The 27779-nt window shown below is 43.5% G+C and overlaps 1 protein-coding gene and 1 long non-coding RNA gene across 14 annotated transcripts in view; one reads left to right on the top strand and one right to left on the bottom strand.

Annotated features, from left to right (window-relative positions):
* The window catches only part of MAGI1 (membrane associated guanylate kinase, WW and PDZ domain containing 1), a 604684-nt gene extending 598572 nt beyond the window's left edge, over positions 1–6112 (bottom strand). For 8 of the 13 annotated variants that reach the window (XM_078076225.1, XM_078076235.1, XM_078076243.1 and 5 more), the window contains exon 1: positions 5191–6111. In XM_078076225.1, coding sequence (XP_077932351.1) covers positions 5191–5503 — 313 coding nt within the window. In that variant the 5' untranslated portion in view covers positions 5504–6111. Of the gene's footprint in view, positions 1–5190 lie in introns of all 13 variants that reach the window. The other 5 variants (XM_078076268.1, XM_078076261.1, XM_078076272.1 and 2 more) reach the window with 1 other exon arrangement.
* A 444-nt stretch (positions 6113–6556) lies between these two features.
* Positions 6557–10164, top strand: LOC118524444 (uncharacterized). The gene is made up of 2 exons (XR_004911617.2): positions 6557–7405; positions 8328–10164. It is a non-coding gene; the product is annotated as an uncharacterized LOC118524444 (long non-coding RNA).
* The last annotated feature ends 17615 nt before the right edge of the window (positions 10165–27779 follow it).

Here is a 27779-nt window from a genome sequence, read left to right as displayed (position 1 = left end):
AATTGGTCAAAATAGACACACATCAGAACAAAACACAAAAAGGCACAAAGAACTCTATTCCATTGTGTGTGGTCATAATTCCCTCATTACAGTGAGGGAAATGTTCTGGTGGTGGTGGTGTGGTTTTTAAGCTGTGTCTTATCTATTGTCCCCGCTCTGTCTAAAATGTGGGCAGTTTCAGCTTCCGGGCAATTTGCAAAACCAGACTTCACCTATGAAAATATGTAAGCACGACCTACGATATCACCACTTTGGGAAACTACAATCACACCATCTTAAGCTTTTGGAGTCGGGGTTACTCAAGGAAGTGCAGCATTTTAGGAGTGCAAAGGACCTCCAGGGCACGCCCATTTTATTTCTGGCATGAAGAAGTGAAGGAATGAAGAAACGTCGGCCCAGAGAGGGTGACTTGCCCGAGAGGACAGCACTAGCAGGCAAAGCTTGCTCCAGAGCCCAGGTCAGCTGCACCATGGGTCATATTCTCAATGTCAGGCTGTGCCTTGGGACAGTGATTCTCAAAACTGTGCAAGCCTCCCAATCACCTGAGGGCTTCTTAAAAACTGCCCCACTGGAGCCGCCTTCGGAGCTGGGAGTCGCTAGGGATGGGGCAGGTCCAGGAATTCGCCTAACCAGTTCGCAGGGGACGCTATGGCCACCGGTGTTCGGGCCCTACTCTGAGACGCGCTGACCCAGGAATGAGCAGCCGGGGCTTTCGGGACCCAGCACAGCTGACCGCCGACCCGACTTCTGCCACTTGTGTGACTCCTGGAAAGGCTCCCCAAACTCCGAGGGCCTCAGTGTCCGACATCTGCGTCCAGGGGCGAGGAATAAAAAACAAAATGTCCATAAAGCACTAGCTTCGCCAAAAGCCTGGCACATTCTAAAGCAAGTGCTTAGCTTATATCCTATAACAAAATTAACTTAATTACCTTTTTTTCTTTTTCCACGTATCCTAGGATGGCTACAATTCAAACGACAGACAAGATTAAAGACTGGCAAAGATGCGGAGCAATTGGAATATTTTTGGCACCTATATTCGTAAGAGCAAAAAACGGTAAATAGTCCAATGACAAGCAAAACTATTTTAAAAACTGGTGTGTGTGTATATACATACCCGTACATACACACATACGTACGATGGACTACTACTCATCAATAAAAAAGAACGAAGAGGGGTGCCTGGCTGGCTCAGCCGGTAGAGCACGTGACTCTTGATCGTGGGGCTGTAAGTTTGAGCCTCACGATGGGTAAAGAGAATACTTAAAAATATATATATATATATATATATATATATATATATATATATATACTTTAAAAAAGAACAATGACACAATATGAAATCTCCAAAATACTTTGAAAAAAGTCAGACACAAAAGACTACATATGGCATTATTTCATTTATATGAACTTCAATAACAGACAAAATTAATCCATGGTACAGGAAATCAGATAGCCTTTGCCTCTGGAGGAGGTGTGGGGAACTGACTGGAAAGGGACAGAAGGGAAATTTCTAGAGTAATGGAAATGTTCTATATCCTGATTTGGGTCAAGATAAAATGAACATAGGGGCGCCTGGGTGGCTCAGTCGGTTAAGCGACTGCCTTCCGCTCTGGTCATGATCCCAGAGTCCTGGGATCGAGCCCCGCATCGGGCTCCCTGCTCAGCGGGAAGCCTGCTTCTTCCTCTCCCACTCCCCCTGCTTGTGTTCCCTCTCTCGCTGTGTCTCTCTCTGTCAAATAAATAAATAAAAATCTTTTAAAAAAAAAAGATAAAATGAACATATACATTTGTCAAAACTCATCAAACTATATACTAAAGACCTGTGCATTTCACCACAAGTAAATATATACTTAAAAGTATAAAGTATATGCTATATTTTATTTATAAATAATACACAAAATAACATTTTTTTCAAAATAACATATTTTATGTAACATTTATATGTATCTGTAAATAGTTTTAGGCACTTTGTGACAAAAGACTGGCTTCCCCATCTAAAATGAACCAAGTTCCAGGGGCGCCTGGGTGGCTCAGTCGTTAAGCGTCTGCCTTCGGCTCAGGTCATGATCCCAGGGTCCTGGGATCGAGCCCCGCATCGGGCTCCCTGCTCGGCGGGAAGCCTGCTTCTCCCTCTCCCGCTCCGCCTGCTTGTGTTCCCTCTCTCACTGTGTCTCTCTCTGTCATATAAATAAATAAAATCTTTAAAAAAAATAAAATGAACCAAGTTCCAGTGATCCCAGGGTCCTGGGATCAAGCCCTGAGTTGGGCTCTGGCTCAGCAGGGGGCCTTTTTCTCCCTCTGCCTGTAGCTACCCCCTGCTTGTGCTCTCCCTCTCTCTCTCTCTCTGTCAAATAAATAAATAAAATCTTAAAATAAATAAATAAAATAAAATGAACCAAGTGCAACCTGGTGGATCCACTTAGCTTCGTTCCTTCACAATCTAGTCCTACTTCATATAATACCATTTGCTACAGACTATTTTAGTCTGTGCATCTTTCCAGGGAGCTGCCATGAAATAGAAACAGCAGAATTTTCTCCCACAAGAAGACCGTGACATTTCCATACAGACGGCACCCAAAGTTCCCTCTGTCCCTGGGAGTGGCTAGCTCAGGGTGCAGACAACACAAAAGTAACATTTTCCTTTACCACATACCAAGGATGAGTCTATCTAATATGATTACAACACAGTAATGAAGACATAGTAAGAGCAATCCTGTCGTATAATTTAAATCATATTCTTGCTACGAAGGGGACAGAAGACTAGTGAAATGCTTCCTAGTGCCATGTTTCTGTAATGAAGATGTTGGAAGAAGAACTGTGCCCATGTAATTATCCCATAAAATAGTAGCCTTCACACTGTGGTGGATTCCAGCCACATCTTTATGCTATCCTGAGTAGAACAAGTAGATTTACACACACACACACACACACACACACACACACACACACACGCACCTGCTAGGAACAATCCTATGCAGCACACAGAATGGTTCTGGGTGAAGGGAAATAACATTTGGAGACACTACAGTTTCCTTTCCATCCAGAGGGGTCTGATTCCAAACACACTTGATTATCTGACGCACCCTTCCTAAGTTCCATGATGAGGCACAATGCCTCTTGGATCTTTGATTACTGGTGGACAGAAGAGGTTCAGCCACACGCAGCATATTGCACGTTAAAAACAAGCCCCGATACAGGACCCACTAGACAGATAATAGACGGATAGGTCCTTCCGCCAACCCTTTCTCCAAAACACCCCTGCACCGAGACCTGTGGCTGCTCTCATCAAATGCTTTGACACAGTGTTTCCTCTACAGTTCTATTAAGTTCAAACAATCCAGGTACTGGCATTGAATTCATAATCCAGGTTCCGAACACCAAGAGCTAGGCTTAGAAATAAATCACTGGTCAAATTCAATTGAACATAATAATAGCTCATCTTCATTGGGAACTTACTATGTGCCAGGCCCTGTTCTGCACACTTTCCACTTATTAGCTTATGTAATACCTAAATGAAAGCCAGGTTACAGATGAGGACACACTCTCAGGGAAAGGAGGTGTTAGACCTCAAGCAAAGCCTGGGGAAATGCACAATGAATGAGGCACAGTCTCTTGTATGGACATGAGAAAAGGGACCTAACTCATAGTTCAGAGTAAGTAAAAAGCTACAAAGTACACATTTAGGGGAGCCCAAAGGAAGAAGGGTTTGTTCAGATGCTGGAGGGCTTCCTGGAGGAGGTGTCCAAGTGGAAGATGAGGACATAAATGGCAGGAGCTTTTCGTAACTGTCCGTCTATCGCTCCCCAAACTACCAAAAGGCCTGATAATTCCTTCTGCCCCCTCCTCTGTTTCATCTGGAACAGGCCTTTTTCCAAGGATCTGCTCAACCCAGCCCAGCCCTCCTTTCCTTTAACACATTCTTGCAGCTGCTGCTTGCCTTCCAGGCCCTCAGGCACACATGGGAACTTTTCACCACACTCAACTTTGCCACCTCCTCTGGTGCTTTCATGGAGGGGAACCTGTGTCACAGTACTTGGTGGTGCAAGTGATCCTTTAAGGGAATCAAGTCCTTCTCTGTTGGACTGATAATAGGGACAGCCCCTTGCCTGAACCAAACTGAGATGCAAGGGACTCCCCGCCACCAGCAGTCATCAAAGACGTGGGTACTTCTCTATAGGCTTCTAAGAGAGGAATCTGCCTTCATTCCCTCCCCAGAAATCAAGCCCTCCAGTCCAGGAGGGTCATCCCCCACCTCTTCCTCCTCGGCTTGCATTAAGGACTCAAACCCTCACTTCTGATACCTGTGTGACCTTGGGCAAGTAACTTATCCAATGTCAATCCCGGTTTCCTTACCTGTAACCTGAGGTTTATAAAAACAACTCGCTCTCAGAATTGTGAATCAGAATAAAACAGCCAAGGAAAGCATTCAACACAGAGCCTGGCACGTAATAAGCTAACAGAGAAGAGATCAGCTACCATTATCATTATCAACGATAACGATGGTAATGGTGGTGGAGGTAGCAAAAATTTGGGCTTGATTCGCGCGGACAGAAATACTCCTTCTTTCCCTCCCCCCACGCCTGGGGCTGGGCCACACGACCGAGACACATGCGTCATCCAGCCCCGGGGTGAATGCAGGATCTTCAGGCGGCGGGCACAGGAACCGCAGGGCGGTCGTACCCCAAGCCACCTGGAGGGATGCCGGGTGAAGCCGATTTCGTGATGGAGGAGGTCAGTAACCACAGACCCCTCTTCTCGTTCATACCCATTCTCCCGGTCTGTGAACTGATAAGTGGCAAAGGAATGCAGTGGCTGCGCCTGCTGCATCACTCCCCAGAGGGGCCCGCAGACCGTCCACTTTGCCCCTGCCTCAGTTTCCCAACTCTCCTCCCCGCACAGGCGAAGCTGCGCTGTACTTGGTGGCTGAGATAACAGGTTGGGAAACCAGGCCTGGGAAAAGTCTCCCCGCTTCCCGGCGCAAATCCAACCCCCTCTTTCCAACGCAGGTGGGCAAACAACCCACCATCTCTCAACAACTTTGCTTATTTCACCACGACAGGGCGCACGGCCCCGACTTCCCCTCTAAGCTGCGCTCGAAGGAGGAACGCGGGAAACCGAGATGCGGCGGGGGGCACTCCGCAGGCCTCTCCCCGTTTTGCGGGCGCCTCCCGGAGGCGCGTCCCGTCTTACCTTGTCTGACGGCTTTGAAGGTGACGGCCTCCTTGCAGCTGTCGATGACTCCCAGCACGTCATAGCGGGGCAAGCCGGACACCCGGATCCCCTGCACCTCCAGAAGCAGCTCCCCTTCGCCCAGCCGAGGGCCCTCGCCGCCGCCGGGAAGCCCCGCTGCTTCGGCCGCGGCCACCGCTCCGACATACGGAAACTCCCCATTCTCCGCGCCCCCCAGCACCGTCACCCCCAGCTCACCCTGGGGTCCCCGCTTTACGGTGCATTCGTGAACCTTGCTAGTCCAGTGGTTCTTCTTCTGGATCACTCTCGACATGATGGGTTACACCCCTCCTCCCCACCCCAACACAAAAAAATAATACAATGAGAGACAGGTGCCCCCACAGCACAAGCCCCCAAGCCCCCGCTCGTTCATGGGAGAGACATCTCCCCCAAAATAACGCAACGGGAGAGAAACTTGGCAGCCTCGCTCCCCTGCACACACTCGCGCACTCAAGCCATCATAAAACAAACTTTCTGAGCTTCCCCGCGAGCCCTGCACTGGCGCCCGTGAGCTTTGTTTGCATTCCGGTGCTTCTCGGTCCACGTTCCGGCGCCCGATCGTTCTCTCCCGGACCAGAGTCCACTCAGCGCCGCTTGGGTTATTTTTTTTTTCCCTCCCTTCCTTCCTTTCTTGCCTCTTAGAAATGCGGTGTCTCCTCTTTGCCTCCCGCCTGGCTCGCCTTTCCTCGCTGGCGGGCTGTTCCTGAGGGTGAGGGAAGCCCTTCCAGCCAGTTGCTGGGAGCCCTGGAGACGCGGTTGCCGAGCGGGGGGTGGGGGGGACAGGAGGGAAGTGCCTGCGGCCCCTTTAAGCAGATACAAAGGCTCGACTTGTTTTGTTACAGTTCATTCTATTCCGCGCCGCCGAGCGCAGCGGCCGGCGAGAGGAGACGCGCGCGCATGCGCCCCGCGGCCGCCTGCCGGCCGGCCCGCCCCACCTCTCCTTCCCGGAGGGAGAGATTCCAGTGTGCTTCCCGTTGGGTCCTAAAACCTATCCTCCAGAACGCAATTTAGCCCCCTCCACTCACCCCTCTCATTCCTCCTTTTCTCTCCTTGCCCTGGAGTCAGCTAATCATTTGGGGGTAGGGGCATGTCCACGTGTTTTACTCCGACTGTTTGCAACTTTTGAAATATGGTCAATCTGGCTTTGGCATTTTAAAACCATTTCAAACAGGTGGGGGTTGGGGAGGCTCACACACTCACCCTCGCGCTCACACTCACGCACACACGCACGCACTCACGCCGGCCTAAGCCTCCTCACCGCCCTCGGCCAGTGGCTGGCCACGCTGTCGGTCACTCTGCCGGGCTTGTCCACCCCCGCCCCCACCCCCCGCGGTACTTCCCCCTAGTACCCCGGAGCCGGACCGGACCTGGAGGCGCTTGCCTGCTCTTTGCCTGCCTGCGCCCACCGGTTCGGGTCCTGGAGCTGGGACTGCCAGTGTCTCTGTGACCCTGGGTCCTCTGGCCCCCTACCTGGGATCCCTGTGAACTTTGGGATACCCTTAAACTTTGGAGCCAACTTTTTAGGACACAGGGAAAACTATAGGCAAGGGAAAGAAGCCAAATGGCTAGAGGGGGTTCAAGTCTTCAACCTAAAAGGGACCTAGCCTTTTAACTGTCTTTCCAGCAAAGATTTCTGGAGCCAGTCATATGTCCCAGGCTCAAGTTCCTGACTGGAGCCGAGAATCTTCGGACCCGCCCCGGGACCAGGAGATTAGGATCACCCACTGGTCTGCAATCTGCACCCGCGCCCAGGCGCCCGCGGGGGCGGGGGCTAGGCAGCCACCTCTCGGAATTCACAGCCCGGGGATCGGTGCCGCCCTGGGGTGCGACCGAGCGAGTGTCTATCCCTGCTAGGTTTCGGAATGAGCTCGGGGGCTGCGGACAGAAAGAATACCCTGGACCGGGAAGGCTGCCCTCCCCAAATAGCCCCCAAATCGAGAGTCTCCTGAGCAATCTCTTTTCCTCAGTGATTTATAACATATATGTTCATCAGTGGTCACAGAAGAGATTCCAAGTGCTAAACAAGGGAGGGAGGGGGAGAGACTCGGAAAGGATGGGATGCCGCTGTGGTCGGGGTTGAGAGCCCGGCTATGCTGTAGGTTCCAGCTGGTCCGATCTCTGTGTGACCTTGAGCAAGCTCCTTGACCCATCAGAGCCTTCCTCTCTCCCCTGCTAGGTAAGTATAACAATACCTTACAAGGTTCTTGGGAGTATTACATAGGAGAACACTTGTAAACTGCCCAGCTTGTAAAATGAATACTTGTAAAGTGGCATATAATAAAAACTTATATTAGTAGTAGTAGTAGTAGTAGTCGTAGTAGTAGTAGTAGTATTTGGAAAAACAATTAGGAAATCATTTGGGGTCTCATGTTAGATGATGATGATAATTCCCCCTCTTTCTTCTAAACCTTAAAATATATAGGCACACACTTAAATATTTTGGAAGGACTGTTTGTGGGGCGCTATTCTAAGCTAATAAAAATAAGGGAAGACTGTTGATGCTTCTCTCCTGGGATATTCAGAACTGAAAGTCCCATTGCCTAGTATTTGTGCAAGAAGGAAGTGGCCAATTCTTCCTGGCTCTTAGTGAGGGAAATTTCATCTCCACTCTCTTTTCAAAGAAGCAGTCTGTCTCAAATTTAACTGAATCAGAATGAGTGGGAGCTTTAAAACTTTATTCCCAAGCCCAATCACAGATCCATCCAATCAGAATCTCAGGAATGGGTGCTCTCCTCTGGACTTTTCAGATCCCCCCTGCAGCGGTGCTGGTACACAACACTGAGGACCACAGGTCTAGCATCTTGATTCCTGAGCATTTTTAAAATACAGAACCTTTTGGAGAATAAACCTATGGTCTACATCATCCTCTAGAGTGTAAGCTCCAGGAGGGCCGGGAACTTTGGCAGTTTCGTTTACAGACATGTCCTCAGTTCCTAGAACCATATTTTGTACCTAGTCAATGCTCAAGTATTCGTTGAATGAATATCCCCATGCACATTTTGGCATACCATCTTAAAATGGAGTCACAAATGCCCCTACACATCACTAGTAAGCTTGACCTTGTGTGTTTTTCCCCTCCTCCCCGCTCCATATTTTAGTAGTCTGATTGCCTGCCAAGAATCCCCCACCTACCTGGAATCAGTGACTCTCTACCTCCCGCCTGGAGCCATCTAAAGGATGAGGCCAAGTGCTTCACAGGTCCTCCCACGACAGCAGTACCATCTTCCTTCTCCACGATGCCAAGTGTCCCTGCTGCTGAGAAGGGGAAAGGACCAAGAATTTAGCATCCTTCAGATTTCAGATGTGGAATAACCCCCAGAAAAGAAGGGATACATGAGGGTACAGAGGGCAGAATGGAGAGAGGTATAGAGAGACACATTATAAACCCAAGAACATAAAAGAGATAACTCGGACCTTCAAAGCAGCTAAAACCACCAATTTCCAGGTACTAAGTTTATGATGTTCCCAAACTTTCTGCTCCTCCTCCGACCCTTTCTATCTCCGCTGTTACGCCCAGTCCAGTTCCTGTGGCCCAGTCTAGAAGCAGGGCAGAAATCATATCTATCCTATCCAAACTTTGAGTTCTCAGCACCTAAACCCATGCCTTGCTTGGAATGTGCCCCATACACACTTGTTGAATGAGTATGTGAATGCACGGATCAAGTATGACATTAAACTGGGGCGCCTGGCTGGCTTAGTCAGTATAGAACATATGACTCTTGATCTCAGGGTTGTGGGTTCGAGCCCCACGTTGGGTGTAGAGATTACTGTTAAAAAAGTGTAACATTAAACTATAAGTATGTGACCTTTGACACAAAATCCATTTAGATTTGGTGACTAGAATTAAGGTATTTATAGATTGCTTTCTTGAAAGTAGATTTTTCTTGAACAGAGGTAAAATGGGATCCGAGTGTTTTGGTTTCTTTCACTTCTGCTATGACTTTGGCAATATATTCCAATGGAGAAAATAATACCACAAAATATCTAACTTTGAGACTTACCATATGTGCCAGGATCATTCTGTGATTTAATCATCACAACAACTGTGCGAGGTAGGTATGACTTGGATTTTACATGAATGAACTTGATTTTACAATTGAGGAACATGAAACAAGTAAAGAAACTTGCTCCCAAGCATGGAAGCGACAAAGCTAGGATACCAATCCAGAGGCATAATCCAAAGTCCATACTCAGAACCACTGCACTGTGAAAGTGTAGGATATGGCCATCTGCCATTTAGCATATTTGGGGAATAGCATCTTTTTGGCTCCTGAATCTGCCACATAGTTTGTGCACCCTAATTAAGTCACCCTCCTATCTCTTCCCTATAATCTGATGGAATATGCTGTTCCACTCTGGAATCCAATCTCCTGTTCCCCATCCACAGACTCAAAATGAATAATGTACTGGGATGTAAAGAGGATTAATTTGCAAATATTTCTAAATTGTTTGGAGATCTGTACCACAGGTGATGTGCCAAACATCCTTATACTATTATTGCACAAGCATTTCAACAATGAAATTTTAAGAAGCACAGTAGATTCAGATGAGAACTAAACTGTAACACAATAAACTCTACACAAATTAAGGTTTTTTTTTTTTTAAAGATTTTATTTATTTATTTGAGAGTGAGAGCACAAGCCGGGGGGGGGGGGCGGCACGAGGGAGAGGGAGAAGCAGGCTCCCCGCTGAGCAGGGGTCCTACTGCGGGGCTTGATCCCAGGACCCTGGGATCATGACCTGAGCCAAAGGCAGGCGCTTAACCAACCAAGCCATCCAGGCGCCCCACAAATTAAGGTCTTATTTTCATATAACTATTCCATTAAAGGGAAGAGGAAAAAAAACACAAATATAATATGTACGTCTCTCTTCTCTCTCCCAAATATGTTTCTTCCCAAAGTTTTCCAGTTGTGATTAAAGAAATTTATCATGGCAGTCTAAAGTGGCATTTTACTTCATTTTTCTGATAACGTGAGGATGGGAAATGAGTTGGTCAGCTCTGGGGCAAAGGAGGACATATAAATCGGTTATCTTTTAATTTCTGAAGAATGCCATCAAGAGGCATAAATTATAGATATCAAGATAAATACTCTGTATTCAATAAGGTAACTGACTCCATACTGGTGATTTAGAGCGGAAGACCAACAGAGAAGGTTGAAGCCATTAGTTGAGAAGGAAGGGAAATGGCAATGGGAGCCATTTTCCTAGTCATCTGTGGGAGGCACTTTTATGATTTACTTGATAACTTGTTCTTTTCCACACAGGGGAGGCGGATGGGTGGTTTTCTCTGACTGTAGTGTTCCTGCCTTCAGTACTTCCAGATAGGCAAGAATAAATAAAATGGTAATTCTTAGGATCTTTCAAGATATCACACATGAACTATTCTTTTAATACCCCAGAAGAGTAACTTCAGGAAGAGGGTCTAATCCTGGCTACTGTTGTAGTTTGCTTCTATGTGAAAAATAAATACTGATAACTACAAGATTTGAAATTTGATGTTGGGTTTGAGGAGCCAAGAGAAACCCAAGAATTTATCATGGGAATCTCCCCTAAAATTTCACAAATGTTTCACTATATAAAACACAAAGTATCATCCTGCATAATTCCCCCCAAAATACACCTGTTGATAGTGTTAATTTCCTTGGGAACAGGATATTTGCATTCTTTGATAACAGACATGTGTATCTCCTTTCTATTTCCCACCAACTCTGAAAATATAGTCATTGGAGTATGGTAGATGCTTAAATAATACAGGATTTTATTGTTGAAGTTGTTCATGCTCTATATTTCTTCTTTATTTTAGATCTTTAACAGTTTACTGTGCTAAAACAGAACTGAATGAGAGAAGAGGAAAATATACTTTGAAACCAAGGGTGGGATGCCCATATTTTTTGTAAACGAATGTTTCTGTCTTTTGACATTGCTTTTTTTAAAAGATTTATTCATTTATTATTTTTTTTAAAGATTTTATTTATTTATTTATTTGAGAGAGTGAGACATGATGGGGGGGTGGGAGGGCAGAGGGAGAGGGAGAAGCAGACTCCTCGCTGAGCAGGGAGCCCGATGCGGGACTCAATCCCAAGATCCTGGGATCATGACCTGAGCAAAAGGCAGATGCTCAAACGACTGAGCCACCCAGGTGCCCCTATTTATTTATTTAGAGAGAGCGAGTATGCACACGCATGAGCGTGAGGCAGGGGAGAGGGGCAGAAGGAGAGAATCTTCAAGCAGACTCTCCGCTGAGCACAGAGCCCAACACAGGGCTTGCTCTCATGACCCATGATGTCATGACCTGAGTTGAAACCGAGAGTGAGATGCTCAACCAACTGAGCCACCCAAGCGCCTGCCCCATGGGATGTCCATATTTTAAAAAATACCCGAGTAATATTCATTTTTGCAGAACAATTTAAAAAACAGATAATAAAAAGGCAGCATTAAGTTTAGTCGTTTGAATTTATATTCCCAAGAGGTAACTTTTTACATATGAGTGTATCTTCTCCTGGACCTTGACCAATACAAACACACATACATGCACACACACACAATGTCTACTCTCTTAAGTTCTCTCTCTTTCCACTTGGGATTTATAGTTAATTTATGGAATAAAGTAATCCTTTTTATGTTTTTCCACTCACTGATATACTATCCATTTCCTGTTTGTAAACATAAACCTGTATTTATCACTTCCAGTAGTTCAACAATATTTTTTGTTTGTTTTTCAATAACATTTTATTCTTCCAGTGTTCCAAAAGGTATTTAACCAATGCCCTGTTAATGATCATTTAAGATTCTGAGTGGGCCTAAAGTAATCATTTGTATCAGGATGATTTGGTTGCCAGTGACAGAAACCCGGCTGAACTAGCTTAAGCAAAGAAGTAAGTGAATTAGCCCATGGAACTTGGAAGACCAGAGATGAAACTATTTTTCAGCACTGCTCGATGAAGAGGCTTGAAGCCATGCTCTTGGCTTTCTCCCCCTGAGTCTCTTGGCTCTGCTTTCCTCTGTTGCCCTCATCCCCTCCTACCACATACAGATTGGCCTTCTCCTGACAGCCAGGAAGCCGCTTTGACTATGCAAACTTAGCAATCCCAGAAGAAAGGAGATTTTCACTCACAGATGGAAAAAGCAATCAGGGAAATTTCAGTCTCTATTAAAGCTTTCAGTTTCAGTTGTTCAGAGTTCAAGTAGAGTCTGCCTACCTTTCAGTGGCTTTGACAATAAACACAAGTGAGTCACAAACATCATTAGCTGCCTGATCAAGCCTGGCCAGGGTGTGTGTGAACTTGGGACTAAAGAAACCTCATCAAGGTGGGTTCCTCTGTAGGCTTTTATCATGATTCCCTTTTCTACAGTGACCTCAGAGTTCCAAGAATTCAGACAGTTGTAGGAATTTGATTCCAACCAAAGCTGCAGTGGTTGGCCCAGGTTTGGGAACAGTTCAGGATTGAACCCTTTACAAAGGAAGCCAGTCAGGTGTGAGACTTGTTTAATACAGATACACTGTTAAACTACCTAACATCAATTTCAAATGTTCTGAAGTGAGTTTTTCTGGGGCAAAACTAAAAAAAGAATTAAATATTCCAAGATGGCCATGACAGTTGGCAGATTGTTTCCATTCATTCCTTCCTTCGTTCAACAAATGTTGATTAAAGACTTATTTTGTCAATCCTTCTGGGCACTGATGGTACGGAACTAAGTGACATAGTTTTTTTTTCCTGGAGGAAGCTTGCCTCCTAACTGGATACTGGAAGAAGAAAACAGACCAGGGACGCCTGGCTGACTCTGGAAGTAGAACCTACACCTCTAGATGTTAGGGGTTGTGAATTTGAGCCTCACGTTGGGAATAGAATTTACTTAAAAAAAAAAAAAAAGAAAAGAAATTCAAAAGAAAAAGAAAAAAAACAGACCAATTCAAAACTGTTTGGTTAAGTTCAGTGACAGGGAGCCCAGGGTGATCCTGAAGAACATCTTTTTTTTTTTTTTTTTTTTTTTTTTAAGAGAAGGAGCAATGGAAGGGGCAGAGGGAGAGGGAGAGAGAGAATCCTAAATAGGCTCTACACTCAGCACAGAGCCCGACAGGGGGCTTGATCCCACAACCCCAAGATCATGACCTGAGCAAAAACCAAGAGTTGGAGGCTTGACCACCTGAACCACCCAGGCGACCCCTAAAGGACATTTTATAAAGGAGGATTGTCATTTGTATCCATAAAGCACAACTCTGTCTTGCCACAAAGCTGATCCAGCAAACTCTAGGTGGGGTTTGAGAAGATGACTCAGGATAATAAAGCAATCTGGAATCTGAGCAACCTTGCTCCTTGAACTGTGCCATCTTTGGAAAATTGTTCCCCAGAAAATCTTGTAGCCAGATGAATGAGGACCCAAAAAAATGTATTATTCACTTTCCAAATTTAGCACGTTCCTAGAATTTTAAACTCATTTTTATGGACTGTTGCCCAGGTGAGGGGAGCCTTAGCCAAACCCAGAGTGGTTATGAGCAACAGCCCCCTCCCCAGGGAGTCAGTGCCCAAATTTGGAGTCCTTGTATCCAGAACATTCCTGGCACTAACTGGCTGAGAAATTCAGCATGCCTGAGTTTGGGTACCCCAAGGATTTTACATGCTGCAGGGAACTGCTGAATTAAGCTAAGTGTTGGAAGACACTGCAGTTTTAATTATTAAGTTAGCCCTCTGCTTTAGCAAAAACACAAGTTGGCATATGCCTGGGAATGTTTCCCCTTCCAAACTCACAGCATCTGCATTTTTCAGATGTTTGACCTTGATCTTGTGACCTTTCCTCTAGAATCCTGAGAGTTCTGGGAACACTCAGAGCAGAAACTGGACAGATAGCAAATCTTTTTTTGTTTTCTTTTTTTTTTTTCACCTAAATCCTCCATTACCCTGTTTCACAGTAGACCCAACTTCCCCTTCAGTTATTAATTTTATTTTAACATATCTCAGTGTGACTTCACTTTTTTAATTGACAAAACTAAAGCCCAAACTAAAGCCCAAAACTATTAAAGCTATACGATCCTCTTGCTAAGGCAACCTGGCATTTCCTGACGCTGTTCAACAGATAGCTGAGACTCTTCTCTAGGAGAGCGTTTTCAAACTTTTTTGAAGGCTGTTCAGAATAAGAAATGCATTCTGTTTCACTACCCAGCACACATACACATATATACATATGATTGAAACTAAAGTTTCATGAAACCGTATTTCTCCTTGCACTGTGTAAGGGGAATCTGGACCGCAGCCAGATCTATTCCTTAACCTTTCTCTGTATCACTAATGAGCTAAGGACGGTCTTACATGTTTAAATGACTGAAAAACAAATCAAAAGAATAATATTTATGTTGAGACATGTTTACAGAATGTCTTGAACCCCTCTAAATCTTCACGTTTATTATCTCATTAAATCTTTACACTGATTTGTCTTTGTGTTAATCAAAGTCATGACTGATAGAAATGGTTAACAAAATAGAAATTGGTTAACAGTTTTTGAGTGTGCTGGGTATTTTGGTAAATGCTTTGGATGATGCATTTATTTAATCCACTCTACTCTATGAGGCAGGGAACATTAGGATTCCCATTTTACAGATGAAGAAACAGAGGCTTAACCAGGCTGGGTAATTTGCACAGGATCACACAACTAGGAAGTTTCAGTTGGGATTTGATCTTAGGCTTCTCTGCTTCCAGATCTGTGATTTTTACTGCTCTTGGGGTTTGCAGCCTTTGACCACAACTTGACACATAACATGGGCCCAGTGCATATTTGAAGAGTGAATGAATACATGCACAAATGGGTGAAGGATGCAGGGATAGAATGATAGTCTCTTATGATTTTGACCAACTATGGGAACACAGATAAATTAGGTGATTGCTCGGTGCTTTAAAAAGCAAGCAAACAGGGTGCCTGGGTGGCTCAGTTGGTTAAGCATCTGACTTCCGCTCAGGTCATGATCTCAGGGTCCTGGGATTGAGCCCCAAGTCGAGCCCCAAGTCGAGCCCCACATCAGGCTCTGCACTCAGTGGGGTGTCTGCTTGAAGATTCTCTCTCTCTCCCTGTGCCCCTCCCCCTGCTTGCACACACACTCTCTCTCTCTCTAAAAATAAAATAAATAAATCTTTTTTTTTTAAAGCAAGCAAGCAAAGTAAATGTCTCATTTATCAAATGCCAAAAAGTGCATGTAAATGCTTTCAATACCTTTTCTCATTTGACCCTCACAATGACACTAGGAGGCAGATGCTATCCCTATTTTGCAGAAGAAGAGACTGAAGTTCAGAGAGGTTAAGTACTTTGCCTAAGATGACATGACCAGTATTCAGACCTGGTGTGACTAACATCATATTTTTATTTTTATTTTTTTTAAAGGTTTTATTTATTTATTTGACACAGAGAGACAGCGAGAGAAGGAACACAAGCAGGGGGAGTGGGAAAGGGAGAAGCAGGCTTCCCGCGGAGCAGGGAGCCCAACTCGGGGCTCGATCCCAGGACCCTGGGATCATGACCTGAGCCGAAGGCAGACGCTTAACGACTGAGCCATCCAGGTGCCCCAAACATCATATTTTTAATCACAATGCCATGTACCTCCATTTATTAATTTATTTTTTTAAAAGTTTATTTATTTATTTAAGTAATCTCTACACCCAGCATGGGGCTGGAGCTCACAACCCTGAGATCAAGAGTCACATGCTCCTCCAACTGAGCCAGCCAGGCACCCCCATTTATTAATTTCTAATGCCACTGTAATACTAGCTACCCCATAGTTTTTTAGGCAAAATAAACAATGCATCAGAGACTTCATTAATAACTATAATGGGGGCACGTGGCTGGCTCAGTCGGTTAAGCATCTGCCTTTGGCTCAGGTCATGATCCCGGGGTCCTGGGATCAAGTTCCATGTTGGGCTCCCTGCTTAGTGGGGAGCCTGCTTCTCCCTCTCCTGTTGCCTGCCCCTCCCCCTGCTTGTGCACGCTCTCTCTCTCTCTCTGTCAAATAAATAAATAAAATCTTTAAAAAAATAACTATAATGTTTTATAATAACACATTTCTCTATCAAAAAATTCAAAACCCAAGGTGGAAGAAATAGAGGAGGTATAGAGATGTCTTTCAGTACATTTGATATGAAGACTATGTTATTAAAATGTTGTATAATCTTTGCAAATTTTCTGTAAATCTAAAATGATTCCAAAATTAGCAGTTTGGGGCGCCTGGGTAGCTCAGTCGATTAAGCATCTGACTTTGGCTCAGGTCATGATCTCAGGATCCTGGGATCGAGCCCCGCATCGGGCTCCCTGCTCAGCGGGGAGTCTGCTTCTCCTCCTGCCCCTCACCCCGCTCATGTTCTCTCTCTCTCTCACTCTCAAATAAATAAACAGAATCTTTTTTAAAAATAGATAAATAAAATTAACTATTTATAAAACACTGAAGCACATGAAAAATGTTTAATTTGTCAGCAGGGAAATGCAAACCAAGACCACAATGAGATACTACTATACACCCACTAGGATGGGTAGAATTTTTTTTTTAATGGAAAATTTTCAAATGAAGATGTGTAGAAATTCGAAACTTATACATTGCTGGTGGGACTATAAATGATGTAGACACTGTGCTAAACAGCTTAATTGTCCCCCAAGAAGTTAAACACAGAGTTACCGTATGACCCAACAATTCCACTCCTAGGTATATATGACCCAAAAGAATTGAAAATAAGTGTACAGGGGTGCCTGGGTGGCTCAGTCGTTAAGCGTCTGCCTTCAGCTCAGGTCATGGTCCCAGGGTCCTGGGATCGAGCCCCGCATTGGGCTCCCTGCTCAGCGGGAGGCCTGCTTCTCCCTCTCCCACTCCCCCTGCTTATGTTCCCTCTCTCGCTGTCTCTATGTGTCAAATAAATAAATAAAATCTTAAAAAAAAAAAAAAGAAAAGAAGTGTACAAACAAAAACTTGGACATGAATGTTCGTAGCAGCATTCACAATAGCCAAAGGTGGAAACCACCCAAATGTCCATCAACAGCTGAATGGATAAACATAATGTGGTTATCCATACAATGGAATATTATTCAGTTATAAAAAGAAACAAAGTACTGATACATATTATAACACAGAAGAACCCTGAAAATATGATGTCAAGTGAGGGAAGCTGAATACAAAAGACCACATATTCTATGATTCCATTTATATGAAATGTCCAGAATAGGCAAATTCATAGAGAGAGGAAGTGAATTAGTGGTTATAAGGAGGCAAGGAATTGAGGGGAGCAGGAAGAGAAGTGCTGTGAATGGTTATGGGATTTCCTTTTGGGGTGAAGAAAATGTTCTAGACTTAAATAGTGCTGATGGTTGCACAGCACTGTGAATGTATTAAATGCCACTGAATTGTATGCATTAAAATTATTAAAAGGGTGAACTTTATGTTATATGAATTTTACTTAAATTAAAAAAAATACTCTGACAGCATTTAAAAAACTGTGATATACTAAAATTATATAGTGCTGGAGTATACAATATAACGTACAAAGCAAAAATTTTAAATATTCCATGAAAACCAGTGTTCAGTACTCACCTTGCTGCAGAGCATGAACTTTCATAACTGGCCGCTCTAGAACCAAAGCCTTGTGCTGTCCCATATGGTGACATCCTTAGGCAAGTTTTATACCCTATCTGAGATTCACTGTCCTCGTTCGTAGACTGTGTATGATTGCTGTTAGCCATGGCAAAATGCTCCTTCTATAAGTTGTCACTTAGCCTAAAAATGATGATGATGGTGAATATATACTTCCTTCTCTTTTTCCTTTGTATCTTACTGAGTGTTGCTGACCTACCTAGTGATCATTACATTAAAAGCCAAATGATCTGGTTTGGGGGGGATAATAATCACATTTTTATATGCATACGTGGCTTTCTACATCCTAGGATAAGTATCCTGTGAACAGGTCTTTAAAGTAGTTTCCAAAGGAGAATAGCAATCCACTATAACTATTATGCTAGGTTTTGTTGAAATTTAGGCTAAATTGCTGTTACTAAAATTTCTAGGATGGTCCCAAGCTGTTATTAAGTAAGAATAATCATGTAATCAAGGAGTTGATAGAACAGACTTTATTAAGAAAAAAGAGATGTACTTTTCCTTCCCTTCCCCTTGAGGATAACTAAGCTGTCACTGTGAATATCAAGACTGCTATTTCTTCTTCTATTTGCATACTGCATCCTCCCAGGTAATTTATGGAGCAAATCCTAACGCAGCTCCTGAAGAAAGCCTATAGCTCCTTAGTGTCATCAGTAACAGAAAGGCCAAAACATTTAAAGAGGCAGAGGGAATTCATCTCCCAAAATGTTCCGACCCAAGACTCTCTGCCCTACACCATACACAATTCTTCCACCCACACAACTCAGCCTTGTAAGGAAGACAGTGACACTTCTAGAACCCTGCCCTCTAGTGTCTGCTCCTTTTCCTCTCCGGCTCTCCCGGGAGTTGAGGAATGCTGGAAAGAGCCGCAGGGTTTGGCTTTCAGTTGGTCAACCCCGACCCTGATTTCTCTATGGGACATTTTCAATCTCCGTTCTTGGCGTGGAACCACAGCACGACGGAAGCCGCCAGCTGAGTGAATATTCGTCCAAGGTTGCGAGGAGGGGGGTGGGGGGGGAGTCACATGGATATCTGAGGAGGGAAGGATTGAACAGAGTTCCCATCCCTGCTCAGGCATTCTCGTCTTACTGACAACTGTAATGAAGTTTGACTCATTGCCTACTGGATTAAAACCATCAAAATAGCAGGGGGAATGTCAAGTGAGGGAATACTCACTTACAATAAAGAATACTCTGTATTCTTTATTTGACTCCTCGAACTAGGTGAAATGTCCTGTACTCGTTTTAGTGGCACCTATACTTTTTATTCAGGCATTCATTCCTTCCAAACTATTGACTGAGTGCCTACTATGTACCAACAATTTGCTGAGCGCTGGGTACTGATTCAGCCTTTCATTCAAGAAATATTGATTGCGTGCCTAATACATGCCAGGCATTTGAGCTACGAGGAGAAAAGTAGGCAAGTAAATGGACAAAAGCTCCACATTCTCATGGAGCTTACATTTTAGTGGAGCAATACAAAAATGAGAATATAGTGTTTGAATAGCATAGGTGCTATGCAATGGGGAAAAAGGCAATTGTGAGGCCCACACTGGGCTGTTATGTATAAGGGCATCGGGGAGGCCTCTTGGCTAAGTTCGTATTTGAGCAGCAACCCGATGGAAGTGAGAGCATGGATTAAGCGGATGTCCCGGAGACAGTGTTCCAGGCAGAGGGAACAGCAGGGGCAAAGCCCCGAGGTGGGCGTGTGGTTTGGCAGGGAAATACAGAGGTGAAAACAACAGACTGTGGAATGTAGAGCTCCACGGTTGTGGAGACAGATAGGAATCAAACATCTCCCAAATAGATGTCTAAATCCAAAGGGACCTGTGTACCAAGAGGAATACACAGATGGGGCTGGAAGAGCCTATAAAGACACCTGATCAAATCTGAGGGAAGGATTGATTCCTTCAGGGAATGTGGTTTAAACTGAAATCCAAAGAAGAAGGAGACATTAACTTGGTGGAGGGGACTGAGACTCTGGGGTATTAGGGAGGGTATTTCCTGTACAGGGAACAGTATGTGTTCAAAGGGGTGGAAGGGGACAGGGCTAGTTCAAAGTTATGTAAGATCCAGACGTCTGCCTTGCGGAGAATGAAGAGGAAAGCATCCTCGATAAGCTGGAAGATACAAGCAGGGGACAAATCAGCCCGGGTCTCTACAGTTTGTAATGACTTAACTGTTGAAGTAACGACACTTACTGTCTGCCTTTCCTGCTGGAGCAAGTTCCAGGGGGGCTGGAACCCTGTCTTGTTCACTACTGGGTCCCCCGCTCAGGCCCAGGATGCGGCCCAAGGCCATGGCACGGTTTCTATTTACCGACGGGCTGGCTGGCTTGCTGACATCTCCGGCCATCCAACCACACACCAGCCTCAAGAGTGACGCTGCAGCCTACATTCTGTGCACAGCTGGTTCTGCCAGATTCAGGGTTTAGGAAAGGCCAAGCAGTACTCAGAGCTGTGACTTTTGTCTCAAAGTCATAACTTGACTGTGACATTGGACAACTCCTCCCACTGAGAAGCAGAATCCAAATGGCACTTTTCTACCTTAGCCGCACTGAGATGGGGCAGGGTTCTCATCTCGACTTGGCCATCATGCTCTTCCTGGATGGGCACTCATGTGCGTGGTATTAAAGAGCACGACTGTCAGATAGGAAAACAATCCTGTTCTTTTATTTCAAGAACACGCGTGGTATTACTTAAAAGATACCTGACGCCCGCCCAGTGGACTGATTGCCAAGACCTCTTCACTGCGAGGGAATAAAAAGGGTAACCACTCTGGGACAAAGTGCAGAGAGGTAGCCAAGTCCTCATTGTGTAAGCCTGAAGATTAACCTGTTGGAGACCGTTCCTCGTACTCGTCTCCTCAGCCTCCACTTCCCCCTCTCCTCCTTCCCAGCAGCCCTCAACTTCCATTGGAGAATAGCTGTGGTTCTGGGGACGTGAATGGTATCCTTCCCAGGGCAGGCACAGGTAGCCCAGGTGCAGCGACAGGTCCACTCAGTTCACCTGGCCACGGTCCCACGTGACCCCGGGCCTTGCACGTGGAACGCTGGGACGGACACTCCCTTCGTTCTGGGCTGTGTGGTGGCCTTGCAGATACGGGGCCTGGAGCAGCAGTGGCCATTTTTGCCACCCATCTGTCGTTGCCCCCCTGGGGCCAGTGCTAATTCAGAGGAGGCCGGAGCTGAGAGAATTGAAAGGAAAGAGCAGTGGAGCCCCAAAACACTGTGGACCTCACAATCAGATCGTATCTGAATTCCGCCCTGTTTTTGGACTCTTCCATTAAGTGAGTACATACATTCTGTGTGTTGTTTAAACTGAGACTTGGGTAACCGGCAGCCATGTCGTCATAGAAAATAAGGGTGATGGAAATCCAGAAACAATGTTCTGTTCTCTAAAAATAGAGCTGCATGTAGGAAATCAGAATATGGTGGAACTTCTGCAAGCTCCATCTTCTCAATTTTTTTAAGTGAAATCTTCCAAGAGTTAATGCCTTAAATAGGTTTATGAAATTTTGAGTAAGTAAAAATGCATATATTTTCTTTAAAAATGCCAACAGTAGGGCGCCCCGGTGGCTCAGTTGGTTAAGCGTCTGCCTTCGGCTCAGGTCATGATCTCAGGGTCCTGGGATCGAGTCCCATGTTGGGATCGAGTCCCATGTTGGGCTCCCAGCTCAGTGGGGAGTCTGCTTCTCCCTCTGCCTCAACTCCTTCCCGCTCCCGCCCCCACCCCCCCACGCTCTCTCTTTCTCTCCCTCTCAAATAAGTAAAATCTTTTCTAAAAAATGCCGACAGTATGAAGGGTATACAGAGAAAAGAGAGTCTCCATCCCCTCATCTCAGCTCCCCTCCTCAAAGGAAACATTTTAACCACATATTTTAACTTACTGTGTATACCTCCTAAGAGATTCTGTACACAGAGCTCCCTTTTTGTTTACAAAATGGTGTTATGTGCTGTCAGCCTCTTGCTTAGAAATATATCTCAGAGTTTATTCCATATCAGAAAATATTTCAGCTGCTTCTTAAGTATGGCAACATGGCAAAGAATTTTTTGTTCTTCATTTCATTGTTACCTGCGAACAGGGGGAGTAATTAAGCTTGTTTAATCAGTGTAGTGAAGCAACAATAGCAAATACCTTCACAGGCTTCTGAGGAAATTCATTTAAAATTAGTAAACAGCTCCAAACTCTCCCATTTTTTGGTTTTGTAATTTATTAAACCAAGCTCCTTAAAAAAAATATATATATATTTTATTTATTTAAGAGAAAGAGAGGGAGGGAGCATGAGCAGGGGGCAGGGGCAGAGGGAGAAGCAGACTCTCCCCTGAACAGGGAGCTCAATGTGAGGCTTTATCCCAGGACCCCAGGATCATGACCTGAGCAGAAAGTAGATGCTCAACCAACTGAGCCACCCAGGCGCCCTAAACTAAGCTCCTATAGAGAGTTATTTAGGTTATAACAAAGCTGCAACAAACGTTGTTATGTATGTTACTTTGAAAACTCTATGAAATGTTCTAAACAATAGTCTATATAAATATAGGCTGCTGAACCAAAAGTTTTAAATTTGGGACCCTAAGCAAAAGAATTCAAAATCTGGTTTTTGTTGGCTTTTTTTTTTTTTTTTTTTTTACATTTAACACTTTTTGTCCCCTACAAATAGATGGACTCCTTTTTCTCATTCATTGGCCCACCCATTCATTTATACAACAGATATTTATTAAGCACTCAATATTTGCCAGGGAATGTTTTGGGTTCTTACCTCAAAGGCCTAACAACTAACATGAGATGTTCATTTGAGAAGAAGGTGGAAGGTCCAATGAATATACAGTCCTCTGTAGTTATTTAGACATAATAATATCTAAGGGACTTTGGTTGTAACAGCTTCACACTTACTTCAGTACAAACCAACTCAGGCTTGGACCTGTATCAGAAGGGGTCATTTCTGTGCTAGATAATTCAATATTTCTAAGTGAAAAAAACAAAGAACCAACAGCACCTTTTTTTTCTTTCTTTTTTTATAATTTAAATTCAATTAATTAACATATAATGTATTATTTGTTTCAGGGGTACAGGTCTGTGATTCATCAGTCATACATAATACCCAGTGCTCATTACAAGACATACCCTTCCCAATGTCCATCACCCAGTTACTCCATCCCCTCACCCCTCTTTCTCCCCTCCAGCAACCCTCAGTTTGTTTCCTATGATTAAGAGTCTCTTATGGTTTGTCTCCCTCTCTGGTGTCTTTCTAAAGAGAGCCTTCCACATGATCCCTTACAGCAAGAAACAGCCCCTGGCCTTTCATTCAGCATGAATGCCCTTGCAGCTTCCCTGCAGCCCTCACTTCCCTGCCAAAGGTGATTGGATCAGGGGAAGGCAAGGAACTTAAAGACAGTTGGCTAGTGGCCTATGAGCTGGGCTGGTTCTAGAGCTTTGTCTAATAGGAATGATGGTAACAACATTGCACCAATCAGATTCTCTCTTTGAGTTGAGCTACAGAGAAAACAGAATAAATGTTTAGCTATGAAAGCAAAACCCAGAAGACACTAGAGGATGAGTCATGTAACTGTTGGGGTCCTGTAGTCAAGGCTTTCCAACCCGATGAGCAAACCAGGTCAAGTATTCTACCTTAATGCTAGGGCAATATTTCGCAAACTTGAGCAGGCAGTCCTTGCTTCTGGACTCTTCCATTAAGTAAGCACATATGTTCTGTTTATTGCTTAAATTGAAACTTCTGTTATTAGTGGCCAAATCATCCTACGTGGTAAGGTCGATGGAAATTCAAAAACAGTTTTCTGTCCTCCCCTGGCAGGTCTGTTAAAACACAGATGATTGTTCCCCCACCAGAATTTCTCATTCAGTGGATCTAGGGGTTGGTGCCAAGAATTTATATTTCCAACAAATTGCTAGTCTGTGCTGATGCTGGTGATCCAAGGACCACACTTTGAGAACCGCTGCTCTAGAGAAATCTCCCATCTATCCAAGTCTCTGTGAAGTATAAGGGTCCTGTTCTTACCATTAGGCCAGAGCATTCCATTTCCCAGATCCCTGTGAAATAAGTGTACCACAAAGCTGATAACCCTGATTGCCTTATTTTTCTGCAGGTCCTTATAACATCTCCACATTATATGAGCTAATATGAGTGAATCCTTACCACAATATGAGCCTAACAGCTAGAATATAGTCACAGTTATCATTTATTGAGCCCTTACTCTGTACAGATAGAAATCATTCAATAAATGATAACTAGATGTTCTCTCAGGAATTGCAATGAGTCTCATAAATATTTTATCCCTAAATTCATTACTACAATATTATTTATCTTGTATTTTTCTTTTTAAACATGTTTAATTTCCTCTCAATTCTTACCATCAAGTATATAAGAAGCAATTTTGTCTCAGCATTTGCAATTTTCTCTACAGGTGCAGTGTTCCATTCCATTATAGCCTCAAAAATATTAAAACTCTGAGAAAATAAGAAGCATTGCTAACAAAATGAGACTGAATTCTTCCTGTGACCTACATACACTGTTTCTGACCAATTAGTACATTATTAAAATGTCTTACCTACGAGGAAATCTGAGATCACATTTATTACAAACAGAAGTAGGAAAATCTATTCGGAGTTAGTTTATATCAGGCCTCATCCTTATAATCTCAGGTCTCATTCTTCATTTTCTGTTTATGTCTTTCGTCATCTTTAAAAGGGAATATTTATTTTATGATTATTTCTTGTGTTTGTCCTCCAGTGGACTCTGAGCTTCCTGAGATCAGCAAGGGGGTCCATTTGTCCATCAATTTTTTCTTGGTGCCTAAAACACATGACAGGTATGCAGTAAATATTGGTAGATGTTATGGACTCAGTGTTTGTGTTCCCTCAAAATTCTAACCCCAACGTGATGGAATTCAGAGGTGGAAACTTTGGGAGATAATTAGGTCATGGAATAGAGGTCTCATGAATTGAATTAGTGCCCATATAAGAAGGGGTCAGATTGCTCCCTTGCCCACTTTCCACCATGTGAGGATACATGGGAAGAGAGCAGTCTACAGCCCAGAAGGGGCGCTCTTCAGAACCCGACCATGCGGCACCCTGGTCTTAGACGCCCAGCTTCCAAGATTGTGAGAAATAAATTTCTGTTGTTTATAAGCTACCCAATTTATGGTACTTTGTTTCAGCAGCCCAAGCAAGACTAAGACCAGAACTGAATTCATCAGGCCATATATCTATTATTAAAATGTACTAAGGCAAGGGTTAGTTAAGATAATAAAATTAAACTAAAATAAAAACATGAACATAATTAAAGTAAAATAATAAATTGAAAATACAAAAGCTCATTTAGTAATCCAGTGGAAAGGAAGGAGAAGTGACATGGCTAGGAATTTCTTTATTCATTCTACTGATAGGAATACTACCTGCCAAGGGCAAATGATTTAGTTTGTTCCATCCATGAAGTAAGGCAACCACCTTCACAGACTTCTCAGGAAACAATCCATTTAAAATGATTGTGTTGGGTGCCTGGGTGGCTCAGTTGGTTAAGCGACTGCCTTAGGCTCAGGTCATGATCCTGGAGTCCCGGGATCGAGTCCCACATCGGGCTCCCTGCTTAGCAGGGAGTCTGCTTCTCCCTCTGACCCTCCCCCCTCTTGTGCTCTCTCTCTCTCTCAAATAAATAAATAAAATCTTTAAAAAATAAAATAAAATAAAATAAAATGATTGTGTTCTACATACTGTAAAAGAAATGTAAGGGAGCCCATAATAAAAATGACAGTCTGATACACCAAAATGGCTCCTTTCTTCTCAAGACCTTGAGGCATTTTGCAAATGATAATTATCTCTTACATCATCCCCTCTGAGATAAGAATTATTTTCCCCATTTATAACTGAGCCTACATAAAATTATTTCTCCCAGAGTCCCAAGTCATGACGGCTCTCTGAATCCCTCATCTCCTGATATACGTTTAAGTTAGCACATAAATCACATTGTTAAAGAAAACTTTAAATCAGGGCAAAGTTGATGTTTGAGCTATCAAGAGACTAAGCTCATTAGGGATTTTAGATTTCAAGTGAAAATTCCCCAATGATGAGTGGAAATGGGAACGGACTGGCAGAATTTCAAGACAAGAATCATTTCAGTTCTACTTCATATTTTAATGACATTTTCAATATTTGGATGGCCTAAGAGATGAATTGACTTCAGAGCACATTCTGAAATTGTAGGTGACCTGGAGCCAAAATAAAGAATATCTGACCAAGTATACATTCTGAAAGGAATGATAATAAAATCCTAGACTGGGAGAATGTTCCATTTTATTGCCCAAATCCATAGAAATTCACCATGGCAGATCAAACTTTTAATATCTGGTCACAACAGGACATCATTCTTAATGATACCCAGCTGTAGAGAGTATGTGCTTGGAATTTTCATCCTTACCTTTGTGCTATGACAGATCCTACATTTAGATTTACAGAATTTTAAACTTTATTTACTAAGAATTACACGTATCAAGAAGTCATAAGGATATACAAAATACTCCATATATCCCTTACCTAGATTCACCAGTTGTTAATGTTTTGCCCATTTACTTGTCATTTTCATGTATAAAATCTTCTCCCTAACCATTTGCAATTAAGTTGCATTCATCATGTTGCCTTATCCTTAAATTCTTCAGTGTGTATTTCCTAGGAATTAGGACATTCTCGTACATAATCACACTACCATTACCAACTTCAGGTAATTAAACATTGATCAATATTTTTATTTAATCCACTGTCCATATTCCAATTTTGTTGACCGATCCAGTATAAGGAACTTTATTGCATTTTTTTTCTCCAGGACAGCTTTCAGACCAAAATGGCATATTACATTTTGTTATTATGTCTCCTTTAATTTTGATCAGTTCTTTGGCCTTTCTTATCTTTCAAGACAATGACATTTTTGAAGAACACAAGTGCATTTTTAAATAGATTGCATAGAAAAATTTTTTTGAGAAATGTAGCTTTTGTGGTTCTTGTTACTATCTTCTTTGTTCACTCCTCTCCACATGTCAGGATACCAAAAACTCATTAACTTAAATTCTGCTAAGTTAAAATTTGTGAAGTTTTTTGAAATATTCTCTGTCAGCTGAACGTGCTAAGCAAATTTTGAAAAGCTAAACAGTTGTAAGGGTGCCCATTTAGCTTACTTAAGAAAATCAATAGTATCTGTTTAGGCACTATTTACAAACAAGGCATGGATTCATTGCAAGTAGCGGTATACTATTATTTAGTTACCAAATTTAGGGGTCAACTGTAGGGGACTGTGTTTCTGTTTACTGGTTGCTGTCCCCATACAACTATGTTTCAACCACAGACAAGATGATTGATGCTGACAGAGAAGGACTTAGCCCACAGTCGCACAGCTAGTAAGTTATCCAGCAGGGATTTGCATCTGTCTCTAAGTTCCACCTTGGCTGGGCTACTGTATGCTGGACTGGTTTGCATGGTGTGCATCCTTATAGTGCTGAATTTCTGGTTGGCAAATTTAATGTGCTCAGACACAAGCAAAGCAACTTCACTAAAAAAATTTTTTTAAGAATTAAAAAATGCTATTTCAAAGAAATCAACAATGTAGTACTTGTGGGGAAAGTAGAGCTTTGGTCTTCTTTTCACTGATCTTGAAGTTGTTTTTATTTTAAAATACTAGGTGGGTGTGGGAAGTAGCCAGCATAATCTTTCCAATCCCCAGAGCCTCTTAAAGTTCTAAATCCAGCTCTGGGTCCTTTAAAAGTAATAACGCATCATTTTACTTTAAAATATTCTTTTTAGGGGCGCCTGGGTGGGTCAGTTGTTAAGCTTCTGCCTTCGGCTCAGGTCATGATCCCAGGGTCCTGGGATCGAGCCCCCAATTGGGCTCCCTGCTCAGTGGGAAGCCTGCTTCTCCCTCTCCCACTCCCCCTG

The sequence above is a fragment of the Halichoerus grypus genome, chromosome 1 (assembly GCF_964656455.1).
Source record: "Halichoerus grypus chromosome 1, mHalGry1.hap1.1, whole genome shotgun sequence".
NCBI lineage: Eukaryota > Metazoa > Chordata > Mammalia > Carnivora > Phocidae > Halichoerus > Halichoerus grypus.
This window is presented reverse-complemented; position numbering and strand designations above follow the sequence as displayed.